Source organism: Ambystoma mexicanum, chromosome 4p, assembly GCF_040938575.1.
Source record: "Ambystoma mexicanum isolate Mex_15411 chromosome 4p, UKY_AmexF1_1, whole genome shotgun sequence".
NCBI lineage: Eukaryota > Metazoa > Chordata > Amphibia > Caudata > Ambystomatidae > Ambystoma > Ambystoma mexicanum.
Window position 1 is genome coordinate 303,755,508 of NC_090927.1, and position 23,227 is coordinate 303,778,734.

The 23,227-nt window shown below is 44.9% G+C and overlaps 1 protein-coding gene across 2 annotated transcripts in view; it reads left to right on the top strand.

Annotated features, from left to right (window-relative positions):
* The window catches only part of PFN4 (profilin family member 4), a 265,433-nt gene extending 243,907 nt beyond the window's left edge, over positions 1-21,526 (top strand). The window contains exon 5 of one of the 2 annotated variants that reach the window (XM_069605864.1): positions 20,368-21,526. In XM_069605864.1, coding sequence (XP_069461965.1) covers positions 20,368-20,396 — 29 coding nt within the window. In that variant the 3' untranslated portion in view covers positions 20,397-21,526. The remainder of the gene's footprint in view (positions 1-20,367) is intronic. The other variant, XM_069605863.1, reaches the window with a different exon arrangement.
* The last annotated feature ends 1,701 nt before the right edge of the window (positions 21,527-23,227 follow it).

Here is a 23,227-nt window from a genome sequence, read left to right on the forward strand (position 1 = left end):
ACATTTGCGCCAGAAGTGGGAAATGAATTGGCTTCCCCGGTCAGAGATTAGTATAGATGGGAATCCATGTAGCCTAACAATATTTTCGAGGAATTCTTTGGCTAGGACAGAAGCTGAAGGTAAACCTTTCAAAGGAATAAAGTGGGCCATTTTGGAAAACAAATCCACAATTACCAGAATAGTATTGTACCCCGAACAAGGAGGCAGGTCTGTAATAAAATCCATTGATAGGGTGTGCCAGGGTGCTGGTGGTATGTCTAGAGGTTGAAGGAGACCGGCTGGTCTTTTCTTTTGACTTTTATTTTGGGCGCAAACACCACAGGACATCACAAAAGATTTAACATCTTTTCGCCAAGAGGGCCACCAAAATTGTCATTTCACCTTTTCCTCTGTCTTGGCAATACCGGGGTGTCCCTCCTATTAATGTATCATGATAACCGGAAATAACTAGTTCGTGTAATTCCTTATGTGGCAGGAATAAGCGTCCTTGGAAATAAGGTAAACCATTATCTATGGTAAAGTCTGATCCCTTTTGTATCCATTCCTGTAAGGTTGTAGGGGTCCAGGAGTTGTTTCACTCTGGCTTGAATGCCTAGAATCCTCTGTTCGGGAATTATTGGTACTGGTTCTGAGTTTGTATCAGATTCTCCCATTCCAATTCGGGCTAAGGCGTCTGCTTTGCCATTCTTGCAGCCAGGTCGATAGGTAATCATGAAATCAAATTCAGCGAAAAACAAAGCCCATCGGAGCTGCCGTGATGACTGAGCCTTGGCGGTTTTCAAATACTGTAAATTCCGGTGATCAGTGATCACTGTGATGGTATGTCGAGCGCCAAGCAGATAATGCCGCCAGGCTTTAAAAGCGGACTTAATGGCTAACAGTTCTTTGTCCGCGATTGCATAATTAACCTCGGGTGCCGAGAATTTTCTGGACCAAAATGCTACGGGATGCAGTTGGTTGGTTTCGGGATCTCTTTGGAACAGGACAAGTCCCATGGCTAGGCTGGATGCGTCAGTCTCGACGACATAAGGGAGATCTGGACGTGGGTGTTTCAATATAGGTGCGGAGGTAAACTTAGCTTTTAAATCCTGAAAGGCCTGCTCGGCTTCTTCAGACCATTCAAAACGTTTATTTTTCCTCAAGAGTGCAGTAATGGGTTGTACCACGCGTGAAAATTCCGGGATAAACCTGCGATTGAAATTGGCAAAGCCGAGCATGCTTTGAACCCCTTTTACAGAGCTAGGTGATGGCTATTTGAGGATGGCATCCACTTTTCTTGAGTCCATTCGGACTCCTTTGGGTGTCAGGATGAAACCTAGAAACTCGACTTCTGTGGTATGGAAAACACATTTCTCCAATTTAGCAAATAGTTTGTGTTGGCGCAGTTTTTCAAGTGCTGCCCTGACGTGTTTTCTGTGATCAGATTCCGAAGAGGAGTACACCAGAATGTCATTGATATATACAACAACACAAACATCGATGAGTTCCCGAAGGACATCATTCATGAAGTATTGGAAGGCAGCCGGCGCGTTACACAATCCGAAAGGCATCACCTGGTACTCGAATAATCCGTATTTAGTACGGAAGGCAGTTTTCCATTCGTCGCCTTCTTTAACTCGTACCAGATGATAAGCCCCCCCCCGGAGATCTAACTTGGTGTATATGCAAGCGTCCTTCACCTGGTCAAGGAGTTCAGGGATCAGAGGCAGAGGATAACGGTTTTTAACCGTTATCTGGTTCAATGCGCGGTAATCGATACAAGTTCTAAGGTCGCCTTCTTTTTTTGGGCACGAAGAACAAAGCCGAGGATGCCGGGGACTTTGACGGGCGAATAAAACCATTAGCTAGGTATTGATCCAAATATTGTCTCAAATGCAGATTCTCAGGTTCGGTAAGGGCATAAATCCTGCTACAAGGGGGTTGTGCACCGGGCATCAGATCGATTTGGCAATCGTACGATCTGTGAGGAGGTAACGTGTTGGCCTGTTCCTTTTGGAAGACGTCCCGAAAGTCTTGGTATTCTGGAGGTAGTTGCATGGAGGCAGAGGTTACAGATGCTAGATTAATCTTCAGGTTTTCTGGGTAGCAGGTTTGTGTACAAGCGGGAAGGTTATTCTCTTAGCTCGCCAGTCAATTCGAGGATTATGTGTCTCTAACCAAGGGATTCCAAGAATAACCTGAAACTGTGGAGCCTTGATTACATCAAACACAACACCCTCCCGATGGCCTTCGGGACCAATAACAGTCACCTCAGTAGTGGAATGTGTTACCGGTCCAGAGGCAATTTCAGTTCCATCGACTGTGGTGATGACATCTTTGCTGGTTTTAGGACGGAGAGGGAAGTTAATCCTAGAGACCAATTCACGATCCACATAGTTTCCAATAGCCCCACTATCGATGTATGCCTTTATTGCATGCAACCGCTTAGGCTGCTCTGGATCTACGAGAACCATTGGCACAATGAAATGCAAGGTCTGAGAGTTAGGTTTCAAGCTCGGCAAGCGGACCCCTACACTTGTCGGGCGGAGTCGTTTCCCGAAACAGTCTTCATGGTTTTTATCAGCGGCTCCAACCGCCTTTCGGGGCGGTTTTGCCGGGCAATCTCGTAGAAAGTGTCCAGAATTCCCACAATAAAGACATAATTTTAACTGCTGCCTCCTTTCACGTTCCTTTTGAGTTAAGGGTCCTTTAACCCCTCCAATTTGCATAGGCTCAGAGACATCAACTCCCTTGGCATTAGCATGGGTCTTGACCAACACCCGGGGTCTCAAACCTGGACCGATCTGCTTTTCTGTTTTGAAGTCTGTGATCCAATTGGACCACTAAGTCTATATACTCTGTGCATTCTTGGGGCGGATTTACAACTTGAGCCAAGACATCTTTAAGTTCTCCGCAAAGGCCTCGATAAAACAACGTGACTCTTTTATCCCCTGGCCATCCCGTTTCCACAATTAGTCTATTAAAGGTTGCAATATAGGATAGGAGGTCCTGATTGCCCTGTCGCAGGGATAGAAGTTCGTCATCCAGAGCCTGCCCCTGAGAGTGTCGAGCAAATAACCTTTCCATGCTTGCTTGAAACCTTTGAAAATCACGGAGAATCGGTTCATCTTGAGTAACCAGTGGAACTGACCAATCGGCAGCGCAGCCGCTGAGATATGACAATACAAAGGCTACCTTGGTCTGATCATTAGGGAAGGCCCCAGGTCTGCATAGGAAGTGCAAACGACACTGATTCATGAATACGGCGAATCGTTTGGGGTCCCCAGCAAAGCGTTCGGGTGGGGCCAGCGGCATGTTTCCAGGTAGATTAATCTGCACAGGGTTACTGGAAACCACAGGAGCGGGGTTCCCTCCGGAACCGGCTAGAGGAGTTTGCCCAGCTTGACCTTGCAAAAGCTGTCTGGCCAGGTCATCAGTTCTTTCCTTTGATATTAATTCCCTCCTGAGGGCATTAGTCTCTTGACGAGCAGCATGTACTTCGGCCCGTAATTCTCCCAGTAATTGGGCCAACTGATCAGTCTCAGAACTTTCCATAGCGCCTGGGTGGGAATTTGTAGGAAGGCTTCGCGTTCTGTTACGCTCACCTGACTCCCACGGAGGCGCTGGCCTGGGTCGCGCTGCTGTGACCTCTTCTAAGGTGATGCGCAGGGTTCGGAAGACGGACTGGACCGGGCTCCCAAATCTGGCTTGCCTGGCTCGCAGAAGTATCCTTCTGTAGGCGAAAAAAGGGGATTAACTGTCTGCGGGGTAATGCAATCGGCCTCCCACTTCCCCTCTCACCCTCCTCGAAATCCTTCTGTGATTTCTCGTAGCGTCTCACCTTGGGGTCTGGAAGGACGAGCTCTCCATCCTGCTTCTGATGCAGGGGCGCGTTGGTATCCAGTTACTTCACTGGATTTTCGGATTGGTGAGAACCAAACTTGCTTGGCTTCCAGGTAAGTTTTTTGATAAGAGGTTCCCCTTGTGTCCATGCATTAATGTACTAATGCTAGTGTCTTCTTCCCCATAGGGGCCGGGGTACGGAATGCCGGGGAACAGGCACCGACCCGAGATGAGAGGTGAAATCCTTGTAGAAATCAGGTAAGTCTTTAATGAGCGTTTTTTTGGTAATGTCTTTTCATTCGCTCATTAACGCTGATGTCTCTTTTTCCCCTTAGGGGCCGGGGTCCGGAAATGCCAGGATGCGGCGCGGACCGAAAATGAAGAGGGAATGAATCAATAGGTAAGTCTTAACATGGAGATTTAGCTTTCCTTATTCCCTTCTCTCTCTCACCTTTTGTTCTGGTCTTTTTCTCCCTAGGCGCTGGAGCGTGACTGCGAATCCGGATGATCGCTGCTGAACATGGAGGCGCCCTGTAAAGGTGAGTGGAATGCGGCGCTGCAGCGATCGACGCGATGAGCTTTTAAATTAAAGTCTTCCTTTTCAGGATTGTCGGCGAGATGTCTCCGGGATGCGGATTTAGCAGGTAAGGACTTTTCCTTCTTCTGTCCTCTTCTTCTCTTCCTTTGCAGGTGATCCAGGATGCTGGCAGGCGAGGCAGAAGTCAGGATACAGGAGCAGACACGGTGAGCGTCCAGCTGCTAGATGCAGAACAACGCGAAGCACGTGTGACTGTTCGGGTGGGGTTTAAATAGCCTTGGAAGAAGTTCCAGGTATGTATCCTTCCTCCAATCAGGTATGTATCCTTCCCCGACCACACCCGGATGGTAAATTAGTCCCACAGGTAAAGTAGTTCCATTCAGGCCTCAAGGAGGCCGGGATCCTGCAGCATGGTCTGCATCAGGTAAGTGCACCCAAGCACTCCCATAATGAGCCTGGCGCCTATGGCGCCAGGACACTGTCCAAAGGGCCCCTATATGGGGTTGCTGGGTCCTTCCTTGGGGACTGGATGTCCGCTTTCGGGGACGCAGGGCTTGAACCGGCTCCCCGGGAGCGGGCACCATGACAGCACCAGACTCCCTTGCCGATATTCCACCATGCACCTTTTGCTCTTATCTTTGCGGCAGCGCAGGCACAGTACCCTGATTGGGCCCCTGCAGAGGAGACTCCAGCCCATGCTCGGCCTGCCCGAACACTACTGGGCCCTATAGCCCCTCCTCTCCCGACATGGAGAAGAGCTTGGATGCAGGGAGCAGTTTCCGCCTCAGCCCTTTGGGGCAAATTTCACACACATGGGCACTTGGCTCCTGTAGCGCTTTCCCACCACCTCCTCCACCTAGGCGGCGACACTGGTCCCTCCGGCTGAGCCTGTCGCCTGTGCGCTCAGCCTCCCCACAGCACAAGCCACGTGGGGCTGCCAGTCAGTGAATGGGGCACCGGCTACCCTTTGCAGTCTCTCCAGGATCAGCACAGTTGTTCCCGAATGACGACTGCCGCATTATGGAATACTGGCACTCCTGGTTCCACACAGCCCTGTCGGAGCACCACACCATAGCTGCCATTTTGCTGGGGGCTCTCGAGTGCCCCCCGGGAATGCGTATCTTGGCTGACCTGTCATTTTATGGCCTTTCAATTTGTGCAAGCTCAAGGGTATCCATGTGGAGCTGGGCCCATGTTATTTTGTAAATGAACTTTCCTATCACCTGAGAGTGTACTTCTACCCATAATACTGTGAGGGCAACATTTTGGGGGAACACACTGTACAAATATGGGTCTTGCTGCTACTGTTCTGTTGCACATTTTCGCTGTGGGGCCAGGCCACCAGTATCTGTGGCTGCCATGTGTTATGGATACGTGTATGTGGTGTACTGACAACAGTGGTTGGTGATTTACTCTGTGATTCATTGTCACTGCAGGATATTTGCTGTTGACATTCTCTAATGAATTTCCTACATTTATTACCTCCTCCTTCTCTATGGTGGCCCTTTTATGAGGTTATCACCTCCCATGCCTCCAGTTATACAGCTTAATGGTGTTTAGTGGGTTAATTGTGAGTGTGCATTGCCTGCCCCATGCTCTGCAGGGTGACTGCAATTGTGTAGGATGATATTCCATTCGGGTTGGTGGGAAATGGGCCGATAGGCCACTCGTGTACTCACTGGGGTCTTACTGGCTACCAGCTCCGACCTCTGCCACTCCCACACCCTCCAGGCCTGCCACATGGAGTGTGCTGCCCATAGACTCCTCCTAAGGTGTGAGTTGCAAGGGCATTTCTCTCCATCCTACAGTGACTGCTGTCTCCCTTTGGTCGTTGGCTACTGGGGTGCGTACCCTGGCTTTAAGGTCACCTCTTCCTGAGATTCTCCCAGAACCTTGGCACTATCCACACAACCACCACCTTGTGCCAAATATTGCTCCATATTGCGCTTTTCTGTCAAACCAAAATCTGGTAACTGTACTCCAAATAAGATGAGACCAACAAACAAAGCGATAAGTATAAACAACAGAGTTTATTTGCTTCAAGGGAACCCAGATTCAACACAACAATAGCTGTGGTGAAGTGAGCAATTTATAGAAAGGAAATAGTCTTTTATGCACCCCAGTTCACATGAGTTCTGCTGCGAGTGCTGTCATAGATGTCATAGAAAGTTTACAGCTCCTGGCTACATTTAGTGTTTTCTGTGAAAACATACATTCGTCTTTGATTTCATGCTTGTACATTCTAACTTTCTGACCTTACAAGACAATAGACTGTTGTCACTGAAAGGAGACATTCCTACCAATATTATCTTTTGTTTTCATGACCGAGGGTTCCTGTTCAGCAGTGTGTTTTACAGTTTATTTAGGATACCCCTTTCCTGGTACATAAAGAGCTATTTGTTTGTACATTTGTGAGACCCATGCAATTAACAGCTGCAGATGAGAATATCTTATCGCGCTTGGTCTGGGCAAACAATTAGCTCAACTTACTTTTCTGTAACATTTCTTGTGCGGCAAACATATTCCTTCTAGCTCCAAATAGGAGATTTGCAAGATGGAGTGAGTGCATGAAACAAAAAATGGAGGAGCTTTAAGGCTAACCTGAATAAATGCATTTTCACAAACCCTCCTTTTAGCCTAGGCTAACTCATTTTTATACATCAAATTTATACATCAAATGTATGTACATCGATATTTATAAAGTTCTGAATTTCCTATCCTGCATAATCAGTGTATTTTTCACATTCGCAGGGGACAAGTGTTCAGGTTATAAGTGTTCCAGAGCTCAAGAACAGCACTGGCATAGCATAGATCCTAAAGTAGGTAAGCATTGTATGCTGCAACTGCAGCAGTAAAGGCAACAGCGATCATAGCAAGGACAGAAAGTATTTTCCAACCCCATGCAGTAAACAAATTTCAAGCCCAAGTACCAATGTCCCAGCTACCTTCGTTAACATGAATTTCAGACCCCAATCTGTGTAACCTCTTAATAGCCTGACACACAGTAGGGGAGGAGTCTGCTACGTAAACGCAGCAAGATGACCCGGCCATTTTGCAAACCCCCTCCTCTTTCAGCTGGCATGGTGTCTAGTACCATTCTATTTTGAAGTCGAACCAGCCTAATAGCCCTCTGTTCTAATGTCATATTGAATAGTATATCGGTCGTCTCATTAATCGTTCTTTATAATACTCCTGCCAACCATCTAATATCTTGTGAGTTTATTGCCGGGCCCCAAAAGGGAATTATCACTTTTGACACATCCCCAAAATATTTGGCAAGCTGTATCATCATAGATATCCCTCCTAGGATGGTGTTTCGATATTCCTGATGTTGATGTCAAGTAAACCCCTGGTAACAGTATCTCTAAAGAAACATGTTCTCTTCCAATCTTTGGGTAACCATGGATATGCTTGCTTCCCGCAGACAAAGTAAATTGATACCCCAATGTGCAAGGGCCTTATTTTGTTCACCAAAACTGCAGTATTCCTACATTTGTCATGTTTACCCATGTACCTAGAACCTTCCTTACTCAGATAAAAGGGTACAGTAGCAGGGTTATTGTTAATTGTATATGCTGGTGGAGTCTCTTCCCTATTCCCTACTGGTGCCATTTGGAATGATATCATTGAGTGGTATGGCCTAGAATTCATGTCTGTGTGTTTGGTAGAGACAGTGTTTGTAGTGCTCCTGGTATCAAACACCGAGCATCCCAAAGGCGGTAGCACCTGCTGATCAAAAGTATTTATATTTGTCCCATCAAAGTTACCTGTGGTACTGTCATTCCATGTACCAAAAAACATGGCCCTAAAGGATGCATAGCAAGCAGTGGACAATGGGAGAGGAGATATATCTTCCTAACCCTTTCTCACTGTGTTGTGGAAGATGGGAAAACACCCAACGGTTGGTTTTGTTCAGTATCGTATGAGTATCGTTCATTATTCTTATGAAGGTGTTATTGAGATATTCCTCTCTGTGTTAAAGATCAAGGGGACGAAGTGTATGTGTGTACATAGACAGGAGACATAGTAGTGGAGTTGACCGTAGGCAATAGTGAGCTGAGGGGGTTTGAGCTCCCCAGAAACCATAAAACAGGCAGTAATATTAGTACTATACATGCTACAATAACTATAATAACACATTTATCTCTGGTTGACCATAGTCCTTTGGGCCTAGTCATTCCAATGGTAAACCTTTCCATTTTGCCACTTCTGTGTACCCCAAACAGAGGCATACTCTGTGTCCGTTAAGAAGTCTCACTGATATAGGCTTTATATCTGGCTGCGATGGACAATTCACAAACAACCTCTGCGACTCTATTGCCACCCTCCAACTAAACCATCCCACCCTCACCCTATTAGGAGATTTCAACATATGGCTTGACATCCCCACCAACCCTATGACCCACTCTCTGGTCGACAGCCTATACGCAATCAACCTCCGTACCCACATAAACGGGCTGACTCACTAAAAAGGACACACATTTGATGCCATCTTCAGCTCCCACCGCCTGATACATCTAACCCCCCCCCCCACCCCGATCTTCTGGTCCGATCACTTCATTGTTTCTTTCGCCGTTCGCTCACCCAACCCGCTCCCCTTACCCGAAACAGAACCTCTCAATCTACGCAAATGCTGGAAGAAACTAAAAATCCTTCCTGACCTAGCCGATGATCTCCGTCAGTCTCCTCCCCCTACCCGCCTACCCAATGAACCCCTAACCTCCGACGCCTTTGACTCATGGCTCAACACTTCACTAATCCCACTCACCCCCTCTTGCAAACCATCAGCTCGCCATGGCCTTTTTCCTAGATGGTTCGCACCAGAACGGAAGACCACTTAACGACTATACAAATCCCTAGAACGCACATAGCAGAAAGGCAAAACAGCCCTGAACAGATCCACCTTGGCCCGGCATCATCGTCACTACAAGGCCGAAATCCGGAAAGCTAAAAAAGGCCATTACAACTCCTGAATCCTAAACTGCAAAAACCCCAGCAAAGAACTTCACAAAATCATTGCCGAATTCACCAAACCATCATGTACCACCACCCTTCCCACCCCCTCACAATCACTGTGTGACGCACTCTCTCTACACGTTTACACCACAGCTCTTGAAAGAACAAACTCTCTAACAAACAAACTAGCTCTCTTTCGGACACACCCACCCTACCATCCCACCGCCTGCGACCGCTACCCAACCGACTTTCGGCTCCTTCACTCCAATATCAACTGACCAATTTCTCAAACTTCTCTCTGCCCGCAAACCATCCGACACCCCTCCCCCCCCCCCCCCCCTCCCCCTCCCCTCTGGACTCCTGCCCAGCCACAACCCTCAAAGAAGTTTTCTCATCTACCTGCGCAGGAGAACATGCAAAAACCATCAAACGACTCCCTCTCCTCAGGAATTTTTCCCGACGCGTTCAAAACTGTTCATGTCAAGCATCTTCTAAAAAAAAAAAAATCCCTCGACCCTATCGAGCCCAAGAACTACCGCCCCATCTCAAACACCAGGTTCCTGGCCAAACTCACTGACCGAACCGCCTACTCCCAACTAAATGCCTTTGTCGAAGCCAACAATCTCCTAGACCCCACTCAGTCGGATTTCAGAGCCTGACAAGGAACCGAATCCACCCTAACCTCAATCTGGGATGACCTCAAAAACACTGCAGATTCTGCAGGATGCGCCGTGCTAATCCTTCTTGACCTATCCGCAGCCTTCGACACAATCAACCACTCAATCCTCCTTGACTGCCTCCACTCCCTGGTAATCCGTGGAAACGCTCTCAAATGGATAGCTTCCTTTCTCAACAATAGGAACCAAATAACCCTACTCTCCACCTACGCTTCCCACGCCCGACCAGTCGACACCGGAGGTCCACAAGGAGCATGCTTATCAGCCCTCCTGTTTAACCTCTATATGTCCACCCTCCCACGAATAATCCGCTCGCACAATATCCTGTCCTACAACTACACCGATGACACACAACTAATCCTAAAACTCCTGAATTCAAACCCCAACTGCCAACCCAACCTCGCTTCCTGCTTCCTCGACATAGATCACTGGATGACCACAAACCACCTCTGGCTAAACCCCTCCAAAACTGAAATCATGGTATGTGGCAACACCGAACCTCTTCCGCACTCGCTACCCTGGCCATCTGCCATGGGCAATTCCCTGACACCCTCAAATTCAGTAAAAAACCTTGGATGCACCCTAGACTCAGACCTAACCCTCTCGCTGCAAGTAAACAACGTCTCCAAGTCCTGCCACTACCACCTTAAAACACCTAGGCGCATTTTTCCATACCTCTCCTTTCCTAATAGACTCTCTGCGGTCCAATAAATTGTTATGTCAAGACTGGACTATGCTAACCCCCTCTACCTCAGAGTCCACGCGTACCAACTGACTAAACTACAAAGAGCTCAAAACGCCGTGGCCAAACTGCTTCTAGCACTTGGCCCAAGAGATCACATCTCCTCAGCCCTCAAAACACTGCACTGGCTTTCGGTTGCCCGAAGGGTGACCTTCAAAACCATATGCATCTCTCACCGAGCAATGCATAAAACCGGACCTCCAATAACTTCAAGACAAACTAAAACCCTACCATCCTCCACGCACTCTAAGATCAAGCTCTGCTGGCCTCCTAGTCATCCCAAAAACCAACTCAGTCAGGTTTGGTGGATCATCATTCTCAGCCCTGGCCCTGATCTGTGGAACGCACTTCCACCCCAGATCCGACTCAACGAGTACCTGATGTCTTTTCGGAAATTACTGAAAACATGGATATTCCCCTAAAATCGACCCTTAACTCAAACTAGATAACAGCAATCAATGACCTTAGCACATAGCTGCTATATCATAAATAACATCGAGCATCATGATCAGAGCGAGTAATCGAAAACTAATAACCGCTAATGTAAATTAAAACGGATAAACTGAATAGAAAGAATGAAGTGGATGAAAGTAGTGAAGTGGATGAAAGGAATAAACTCGATGAAAGAAGTGAAGTGGATCAAATTAAGGAAATGGACTAAGGAATAAAGTGGACGCGAGGATGGAAATTACGAGTACATGATAAGGATGGAGTGCACGGAATAGATCAAATGCATGGAACGGATAGATGGCATGGAATGACAAAGTGCATGGAATGAACGGAACAAATGGAATAGATGAATCAAGTGCGCGTGGGGTGGATGGAGTGCGCGTGGGGTGGATGGAGTGCGCGTGGAGCAGATGGAACTGATTGAACAGATGGAGTGCATTGAACTGAGGGAGTACATGCGACAGACGGAATGCTTGGAACAGATAGAGGGCATGAACAGATAGATGGCACAAAACGGTTGGGGTGCACGGAACGCATGGAGTAGTCACTATGGATGGCGCAGACTCAACAGAGTTAAACAGAAGAAGCCGACTGAACAGAATGAGTGAATAAAAAAGATAGAATAAAAGGTTCAGATGTGCGCTCGATCTCAAGCACCTACTGAAAACCACCATATCACATCACCACGCTTACTCTGTTCTATACACCACTCAACTAGAACACAGCGATACTATGACATATTCGGTATAGCTGTTCTCATACCAACACCTCCCACATACTCCCCATCATCCCAACTAAAACACAGCTGTCTGCACACCCACCAGCCTAGGCATTCTCCTCAGGCCTAACGCAGCCAGAATTAGCCTGGATATCACCCTGCCAGACCGAACACATACTCCTGATCTCCCAACCACCACACCTACCGCTAAGAAGCAGCTATCATACAAGTGCCACACCAGCTGCACACATAGCCGGTGCTCACACGCACCTTATGACTCTCTCTACTGACTTGAACTACGGTTCCCGAGGGCATTCAACCTACGAGCGCCTTGAGATCATACCAATGGTACATAAGGCGCTATATAACTGTAAAGTAACATAACATATAAGTTCATCAGTGGGTGACGCCTGACCACGTGGCCTATTTAGCTTGGAGTCTTCTTTATCCTGCCTGATCTACCTCCAGGCGTCTTTGGGTGGTATGGAGGGAATATTGTTGGTTTCTTGTGGGTGTAGTACAACAAATACCACACTTTCCTACCTTCAAAGAGTCCTTCCCTATCTATTTTCGTGGTTGAAGGTCGTATCTGCACATCCCGGGCACAGAGTGATCCTCCAACAGTGTGTCGGTGGTTGGCAAAGGTGAAATGTCTGATGTCTTAAAATGTGGGTTTGTGTATTCTCTGTCACTGAAGGGTATGTGCTGTGGAACGTATTTGCTTTCACAATCTCCTACCCCTTCCTTTACCCATCTGTCATAGGGCAAAGGCAAAGGTACTCTTTTCAGATGTGTTGCATGTATCCAATGTCACTTGCCGTCTGCACGCACAGCAGTCTGGTTAGCCAATAGGACTTGTAGTGGCCCCTTCTAACGCGGCTCAAGGCTGGATTTCCACTGGAAGTTTTTTACCAGAACGTAGTCGCCAAGACGAATGGTGTGGCCAGGACCCACATATCAATCATGCAACACTTCTCACACCTGTTGGTGACTCAAACACAAGTTTTGAATCAACTGGTTACAATAATCTACCAATAATGGATACTCAATCTCAGACAATTTCCTGGGCCGAGGTACATTCCACACATTAGCTGGTCTCCCCATCTCAATCTGATACGGGGGCAGACCTGTTTTCACTTGGGCTGTTATTCTCAGTGACATTAAGGCTAATGGTAGAGCTGCAGGCAATTTTAGCTGGATGTGTGCACGTATTTTAGCTAACTTGTTCTTCAGGGTACAGTTGTGTCTCTCAACTAACCCAGCTGATTGGGGATGGTTCGCGGAATGACATTTCTTTCTTATCTGTAACCCAAACACACGTGCTTGGTGACCGATGATATGAAGTGGGAATCATTGTCTGACCAGATCACCCTTGGTAAGCCAAAACGGGGAAAGTACTCTTTTAGCATTAACTTTGCTGTTGATATTGCAGTGTTATCTTTCAGAGGGAAAGCTTCAACCCATTTGCTAAATGCACAAACTACCACTAGAACATATTTAACATTCTGACATCTTTCCATCTCAATGAAATCAAAGTTTATTACTTCAAAGGGCATGGAAGGTGGACCAAAGCTGCTCTTAGGTACTGGTGTTCCTTCCCCAATGCTATGCTGTAAACAGATCATGCAGTTGTTAACCAGGCGGTCTGCTATTTTGGGTATATATGGAGTTCCTCCATACCGGATCTATGTGTTTACAAATGCCTTTTGCGCTTATGTGGGCTGGGCCATGGGCCATGGTCTCTATAGTTTGTACATATGCATTAGGTAACATCCATCTCTGTTTGTCATGGTCAACCCAACAACCTTCCACATCTACTCGGGCTGGTCCTGATCCCCACTCTTTGATTTCTTCAGCTGTGGCCTTGGCCTGAATCTCTTTTACACTGCTAATGCCCTCTTCCATCATCCCAGTCTCGGCGAACCATCTAGCAGGACCCAATACGTACATTCCAGACAGTAAATCTGTGGCTGTATGTTTGGCAAGTCGGTCTGCGAAAGCATTTCCTTTCCCAATACTGTCAGTGATTATCTGGTGAGCTGCACATTTCATTATTGCTAGTTGTTTAGGTAAGGCTAGTGCTTATAAAAGCTTTACTATCAAGGGACCATGCTGATTCTTGGTGCCATGGGATGTTAGAAATCACCTTTTGGCTCATAGTTTTCCAAAATTGTGAGCTACACCAAAGGCGTACTGACTGTCCGTATAAATATTTACTTTCAGCCCTTGAGACACCTCACAAGCTCGGCAATTATTTCTGCTGCTTGGGCGGAGTTGTAACCAATCCTCCTAGTTTCTACCAGTGTATCTAGTGTGGTGATTGCATAGGCAGCTGTAGAAGTTCCGTCCGGAAGTTTAAAGCAAGAACTATCACAAAATATTTCTCCATCTGGGGATGGCATAGCTGTATCAGTCAAATAGATTCCCTCTTTGGTTTCATTTTCAGTGATAAAGATGCAATCCTGATTGGTATCAGGAATGCTATTCTCCTAGGGGAGGTAACAGTTCAGCTGGGTTTCATCGTTTAATTTTGATGTGAGGTGCAAACCAAATGAGCTTGTATCTAGTGAAGCGAGCAGATGTGAGATGCTGGGTTTGATGTTCTGTTCAATCGTACATTTACTGAGTGAGGCACCATGACGGTTAAGGAGTGACCCAAAAGCATGCCTTTGCTTTGTTTTATTGATGCAACGGCCACAGCGGCTACAGCTTTAAGGCATTTTTGCAAAGCACATGCAGCAGGATCTAATGTGGAGGAAAAATTGCTGCACGGCTTGTTCTTTCCTCCCATGTTCCTGCCTTAAAACAGCCTAAGCACAACCATCTCTTTCATGCACAAATAACATGAACTCCTTAGTGTAATTTGGTGTGCCCAATACTGGCGTGGAACACACGCAGTTTTGGGCATATCAATAGCATCTTGGCAAGCTGCATCCCAAAGTAGAGGTAGAGCTACATCTTTTTTCGTTAGTGCTAAAAATGGCTTAATCAAAAGGGAAAAATCCAGAATCCATTGCCTGCAATAGGAAGTCATCCCGATAAAAGTTATAACTTCAGTTTGTGTGTTTTGGAATCGCCATGTCAGAGATCGCCTGTATTCTTTCTGGTGCAAGACGTCTGCCCTCCTTCGATAGGAGGTATCCAAAGTAGGCAACCGCTGTTGACAATATTGGAATTTCTTTAAAGAAGCCTTGTGACCGTTGTTAGCCAAGTTTGTTAACAACAACACAGTGCCCTCCTTGCAAGCTTCCTAAGGATCTGTGGCGATGAGTAGGTTGTCAATGTACTGTGCGTCAGTGTACTGTATCAATGAGATATGATATGATAGGTTATTTATATCACGCTTAGTACCCTGAGGTTTCTAAGCACGGCCCCGGGGATCGAACCTCTGTTGCTCCGTGTCGTCTTGCTTCCAAGGCGAGCACGTTGCTCCTGAGCTATCCTCCCGAGACTGTGCTGGATGAAGGCAATTCTAAAGTGTCCAGTTGTTCCTTGAGGGACTTACTATAAATGCTAGAGCTTTCAGTGTATCCTTGGGGTATTCTGATGAATGTAAACAACAACCTCCCCAGAATAAAGGTGAAAAAGTACCTTCTCTCAGCATGTATCGGTATGCTGAAGAATGCGTTCTTTAAATCTACCACAGAAAAATGGGTTGCCTGGGAAGGAGTCATAGTCAAAATAGTCCTGATGTCGAGCACAATGGGAAATTTGGGGCAAACAATTTTATTGATGGCCCGTACATCAATTACAAAATGGTAAGGCAGTGCGTTGTCACCCTTTTTATATACAGGAAATATGGGACGGTTTCAAGTGCTACCCGTAATCAGTTCAGTGATACCTAGATGTACAAGATCTGAAATTATCATTTTCAGTGCAGCTTCTCTGTCCACTGAAACCTTGTATTGTGGTATGCGCGGTAAGGTGACATTTTGCTTCAACTGGATGCGTACTGGTTCAACATCGAGCATTCCCATGTCATTATCGCTTAGGGCCCATAAATGAGTGGGTACACCTTGCAATTCACTGGGTAGTGGGAGTGCTAACAACTGAGATGTAGAAGTGTGCTGCAGTGAATTAGTAAGATATACACCATCGGGTGAGCAGTAAATAACAGCATATCATTTCTTCAGCAAATTCAAAGCTAACACGTTTTCCCCACAGTTGGCTGTCAATAGAAAAGGACATGCATCAGTGAATGGTCCCAGAGAAATAGATACCGGTTTGGAGATCGGACTTATTACAGGTGTGCCAGCAAACCTTACAGAAACATGTTGTGGCCATGACCGAGGAATATCTGGAACCGATAGGTTATCAATGGAGCACTTCTGTGCACCAGTATCAACTAGAAATGTGCGTGGCCTATCTCCAACTTTCATTGTAACGTAGGTTCTTTTTTGATTGACAGGGATAGGGGTATGTACCAGCCCCTGTTTTGGGCGGTCCTAGCCAAAGAATGTGTAGTCCTTGGAAATATAATTCTGTGAGGGAGTGTTATCGAGAATGTTGGTGGGCTTAGTCGGGTGTTGTGTCTGTATTTGCTGTATTATTGCTGAACTGTGGATGCTGGAAAAACTGGCTTCTATTCAGTCTCCTCGTGCCATTTCTATGTCCTCTTCCTTGTCTTGTGTACATACTGTTTCCCTTCTGCTGGAGTATTGGGCATTGAATCCTCCAGTGGCCTTCCTGCTTGCAGTAGACACACTAGTTCTCATTCACTATCCCAGTGTGTTGCATAACCTGTCCCCTATTTTGGGCATATCCTCGCATTCCCCTAGCTACCTGCTGTAACACCCTAGTCTTCAGATCCACTTTCTTCTTATTTTCTTCTCATTGTTAGCTCTGTTCTCATACTAGCAGTATTTCGGAAGCTGTCTTTGTTTCCCAGTCTCTCTCAGAGAGAAGAGAGAGAGAAGAGAGAGAGAAGAGAGAGAGAAGAGAGAGAGAAAAGAGAGAGAGAGAGAGAGAGAGAGAGAGAGAGAGAGAGAAAGAGAGACCGACTGACCGACCGACCCACCCAGAGAGAGACCCAGAGACCCAGACTGTGTTCTTGCTGCGTTAGGCCCGAGGAACGCCTATGCTAGCCGGAATGTGCTTCAGCTAACTGTGTTTTATTAGGGTGATGAGGTGATTGTGGGTTCATGTTTGTATGTGAACAGCTAGGCTGAATTATGTGGGCTATAGCTGTTTTCTAGCTGAATGATGGCGTATAGAAGAGTGTAGTGGAGTGATATGTTGGTTTATCAGTAAAACCGCCTGAGACCAGGCACGTGGGGACGTACATATGTAAAGTGACATCCGCTCTGTCCGCTCCTTTTGTTCCATCTGCTCTGTCTGTTCCAACTACTCTGTCCGCCCCTTTCCGTTCCAACTACTCCGCTCTGTCCGTTCCAACTACTCCACCCTCTCCATCCCTTCTACCTACTTCATCCGTTTGACCCACTCATCCGTTCTACCGAGTCATCCGCTCCACCCGCTCTATGCGTTCAATTGGTTTCACCTGATAATCCGTTTTACCTACTCCAACCATTCCGTCGACTCAACCCACTCCTGTGCTCCCTTATTCTTTGTAGTTTGTCCACTTTACTCTATTTATTGCCCTCGTTCCAGTCATTCCACTCGTTTCATTCGACGCTAACTATACATACAGTCCGCCAACTCCTTCCACTCACCGAATCATTTTCATCTATTCATTCAGTTCACTCCAGATATTCCATACATATTTCATGCAGACCAACTTTGCTCAATCAACTCTAGTTACTCTTCCATTCCTCTGCTCCATCCCTCCATCTGATCTTTCTACTGTCATGGATCTCCATAGGGAAAAGGGATGTATTCGAAATCCATCTAAGAGTGTCTCTAGTGATGTGCATTTCTGCAGTATTTTTCACTGTGTTTGGAGAGAGTGCTTTTCTGAATGAACGCCTTGTTTATTAAAGGATGAGATATTCCTAAAGCATCTATCTTTGCTATCTGTAGTTCATGTAGTTCGTCCTTATGTGAGAACTGCTCAGATAGGTGCTGATGTGCGCCTTCTAGTGCATTGATGGTGCATGCTGAATGATTGGAATGTTGCAATTCTCGGGGTGCTGCGGTATCAGTGATTTTGCATCAGTTTCAGGCAAGTGTTTTTCCTATGTGTTCAAACAAATATTTTCCTTCAGGGGTCTGGTAGTCAGTCAAAGAATGTATGACAGCTAATTCAGTCCCTTCCAGTATAGTGTCTTAAGCTGCTACTTCTAACCGTACCTTTTTAGTCTCCGTCAGTGCACTACGTAGCCCTGCTCTCTGATCACTAAGCTGGTGTGAATATTTCAATAGAGAGGTATTGGATTTGGAAGCGGCAGGAGAGCTAGGTGGCATAGCCTTAAGGAGCACCGGTGTGGGAGGTGCAGGAGGCCAAGAGTTGGTGTTGGGTAAATGCAGCACTGGTCGCGGCAGCACTGGTGGAGTAGGTACATAGGGAGGTGGTACTTTCGGACGTTCTTTTATTTCACTCAATAAGGCATCCATTAATTGATCATCTGTGTGCAGCTCTTTGGATGGGTATATTTTGCATATGTCGATCTGTCGCCCTATCAGTCTTCCTGTTGCTTTTGGTCATGTACTTAACCCTTTTCTGTTTGGGTCATATGTTTGCGAGCTTGCTTCTGTCTACATTTGATGCGCTGGGTTGCCTCTTTGCACCAATCCCCAACTGCATCAGAAGCAGCTGACCTAGCCTTTTTCTGCAATAATAATACTGACCCCAAATGCTGTATCCTTGCCAGTTCAAACGAACCATCGTCAGGCCATTGTAAATCGGGTACATGTCTGGTCTAGCGAGGGCAAAGACTATTAAAAACAATTGCTCCTAACCCATATATAATGTAGATGTCATAAGAGGGAGAACCTTCAGATGAGGAAGGCTGTCCATATTCTAACACAGTGGGTAATTTTCTACAACAGTACAACATTGCCCAACAATTGTGAATTTTACTGACCCCAGGCATTTTTACACAAAATGGTAACTCACCTGGTAAATATTTTGCTAAATATTTTTGTACAATGAACTCGAAACAAACTCACCTGATTTCAATCAAGACAAACTTCCCCCATCAAACGAAATCTGTGACTTGCAGTCTTCAAAAGGGCGAAACCTAGTCACATAGCTACTGTCTGGAACTCTAGTCAGGATGATTGCTGAGTGGAGACTCCGATGTGGATCACTAGTAGCAGCTGCAAGAAACTGTATCAGATTTGGCAGGGATCGCTGGTACTCAGTGGTCCCAACGTTTGGTCACTCCGTCCTCGAAATATCATGGATCATCAACAGAGACCAACAGAAACGGAGACAAGTATAAACAGAGTTTATTCCCTTCTAGCGGACCCAGGTTCAACACAACAATAGCTAGGGTGAAGTGAGCAATTTACAGAAAGGAAATCACGTCTTTTATGCACCCCAGTTTACATGGGTTCTGCTGCGAGTGCTATGTCATAGATGTCATAGATTGTTTACAGCTCCCTGCTACGTATAGGGTTTTCTGTGAAAACATACATTCGTCAGTGATTTCATACTTGTAAATTCTAGCTTTCTGACCTTACAATACAACAGACTGTTCTCACTGAAAGGAGACGTTTCTAGCAAGATTACCTTTTGTTTTCATGACCAAGGGTTACTGTGCAGCAGTGTGGTTTACAGTTTATTTACGATAACCCTTTCCTGGTACATACATAACTATTTGTTCATGCATTTGTGAGACCTGCCAATTAACAGCTGCAGACGAGAATATCTTATCGCGCTTGGTCTGGCCTGTGCAAGATCCAAGGCTGTATAAATTAGCTCATCTTGCTTTGCTGTAACATTTCTTGTGCTGCAAACATATTCCTTCCAGCTCCAAATAGGAGATTTGCAGATGGAGTGAGTGCATGAAACAAAAATGGAGGAGCTTAAGGCTAACCTGAATAAATGCATTTTCACATTTCCTGGTGGGTGGTCTTTCCGTTGTGTGCCCCATATAGCTATAGCTGACATCTGCTCAGGGAGCACAGCGATCTCTGTAAATTTTGACTTAGGAAGCTGCTTCTCAGGCACCTCGTCTTTTTCGTTGCCTCCTGACATTTTTTGCAAGGTTTTAGGTTCGGATGACACTTCCAAATCGCACACCATGACAGTAATGGTAATTCTGTCGTGGAATTTACGGCCAGATTCACTACCCTGCTTGTAATTGTTTGTAGAAACTGTACTTGAGCTAGTAATGAGCTATACATTTTCATTATTCTCTATCTCCACTTGTTCTGGTCATGATTCTGTCTCATTGCTGTGTATGTGTGGAATTAGACTTGTTTTTCAAGTAGTGTGGGGGCGTTGCTTTTTTAAAATACTTTCAAAGAGGATGTTCCTGTCCAATTCATTTCTCTCTAGGAAACCCCAAATGCAAAAGAATGGGAACTTGAATATTAATGCATTTCTTTCTTTTTACAGGTGACTATTTCAAGACAAAAGGGAAGTAGGATCTTCGTTTAAACATTTTGAAGCATTTGCAAATTATCTGTACTGAAAATCAAATCAGGAATAACTTGCTGTAGGAAAAACCATTTACAATGCTCTGAAGTTGAAAATGGTCTTAAATAGGAAAAAAAAGAATTCAATCAAGAAAAAGAGAAAATTACCCTCCACGTCCTGTTCAAGATTTGGATGAAGGATGTAACAAAAGAAGGAATTTAAACCCTATAACAAATTGCAACATGGCTTTTTGGGAACATATATTTAAGTGACCTAGAACAGCAAATCATGTGCCTGCTACATCCAGAGCATCTGGGTGCGCAGGATCCATCCAAGCAATTGCACTGTGAAACCAGCATGGCACAGGACGTTATCTGTGTGTACTGCATTATGAAATGTTATTTAAAAATGTGGTAAATTTAAGCGACGACGTCTGCTATTCCAGTGTTCTGCATGGCTACAACACAACTACAGCTGACCTAACAAATAAAGAAGATGCTGTGGTGACTGCTTTCAAGTCAATCAATATACTGTACTTTTCAATCAAAGAGCATCTGACCATTCCTCAGCCTCCTCGCAATATATAGAAGGCAAACATTGGATCAAGGAAGCTCTTCAGTGCTAATAAAAAAAATAAAATCTGAAAATTATTATATACACACAATTGCATATGCTCTTCACTGTTATCTGTCAATTCATTGCTAATTCCTATCAAACATTGCAAAAAAGAGAAGCTCAAAATGAGGTTGATATCGCAAGGTAGAGTGTGTACATAGGAATGTCGTTACATTTATTTTTCTTTGTAACGGAGCAGTGTAACATTGTATTGAAATGTTCATCTTTTGCCTTTTGCATGATGGACATCATATGTATACTATTGGCCACATTTTTTTAATTATTGCTAAATTCTCAGTAAACAAGGTACAAATATAACTCAGCCAAAATAGATGACAAAGATCCTGTTGTCGCACACACCATTAATGCAAATCCACAGTGTATCTTTCAAAATCTGGTTTGTCAACTACAAATTTCCAAAATGTGAAAAATTTGAAAAAGCTCTTGAGGGATTTCTTTTTAAAATTGTCTTTTCAGGTAACTCCAAATATTGCAAAAATTATAATAAATACTCTAAATACTTTTGCTTTGTGCAGATGACTATTTTTAAATGACGAGAAAGTAGGACCATAGGATCTAAGAAATATCATGTAGAGATACAAACTATACATTGGAAAAATTAAATCAAGAAAAAACATAATTGTAAGACAATTTAAACAGTTGGAAGTTGAAAGTAGTCCTCCATAAGGGAGCTTTGTTAGTACTGAAATAACATCCAGCTAGCAACAGCCTTCTGTGTCATTTGAATTTGTCACATCAAAAGCAACACTGCCTTTTTGAGAGGCAAGCATTACAACCAGTTTGCTTGCAATCCCAGCACACACTTTGGTGCCTCTTTAAATCATAAGACAGTATGGATCTAGGGTTCGAAACACCTTATGACCCTGACCTTTGTTTTGTACCTTGTCAGAAAGGTTTTTGACATTTCTTTCCCAACAACCTTCTAGTCTGACTCCATACTCCAACCTCAATGTTAGCTGCAATTAGATTGCTTACATATCAGTTGCCAGTGGTAGCTTCAACGGTACTATAATCATTAATTCCCAAAATTATAACAAACGTGGTGGGCATGTCAATGGTTGAGTTAGCAGAAGTCATTGGACTATGAGATGCAGTGCTCTGATAAAAGCCTTAACCTGTGCTGCTGAAAAAGGTGGCGGATAAAATAACAAATGTATATTTAACTGTATTTCTCTAATGGCTAGGTCACCAAAGCAAAGCATGACTCTGGCAGCAGTGCCCGAGGTTGGTATGTTTTTGCTGCACACCGCGAGGAATTGAGGAGAGGCATGCTGGGTCTTATGAATGCTATTTCCAGTGGAGATTAAAGATAGCGAAGATGGGGCTCATTGTGGAGAATTAGAAAAATAATTGCTACATACATATAGTGTTTCTGTGTTGAAACGACAGCTGTAATATATCTAAAGTTTTAAAGTTCTAAAAATACCAATTGTACTCCTGTACAAACTGTACCCTGCATGGTGGAGGCTGTCACCCCAAAGTGAAGCCCATGATCACTATATGGAAGTATACAGGAGATGACATCATGCATAATTGTGACTACCACAATTAGAACAAGAAATTATAATATATGCGTTGTGCATGGCAAGTTTTCAAAAATAGTTAAGTTGGGACATGTCAGTGGACTGTGAGCTCCAGTGCTCCGACAATGATTTATTTAATAAGTACTGCAGGAGTAAAATGGGGTGAAAATAACAAATATATTTCAATTCCACTAAGTGCTAATGCAACTACTCAGCACAGTCCTCAAGAGGATGCACTTTAACCATTACATGAAGCATCCCTCCCAATCTGGACATCCTTTTCCAATCCAGAAGAAAAGACTCTCTCTGGAGAATTACCAACTGATACAAACATTACTCTGTAATACAAGAACGATACATTAACATACGACTAGAGTCACTATTTTTTTTAAACCTATATATTTACAGTTTAAACACGTTGAAGGTACCTATCAATAAATGATGAACATCACAAAAAAGAAATAAAAATGAAACCTTTCATTACATCACATAACTAGTACCATTGAGTACTGTACAACATTTGATGCATTTCCTTTTTATGTTTGCCTTGCTCCTGCTTCGCTCCCTGTATAAATGGCTTACCTCCCGCCTCACCTCTCGACTTGGCCTTGCCATGGCCACCGCTTCCATTCTCAACTGATGGGTCACCATTTGTCGACTGCCAGGCTTCATTTGTCTAT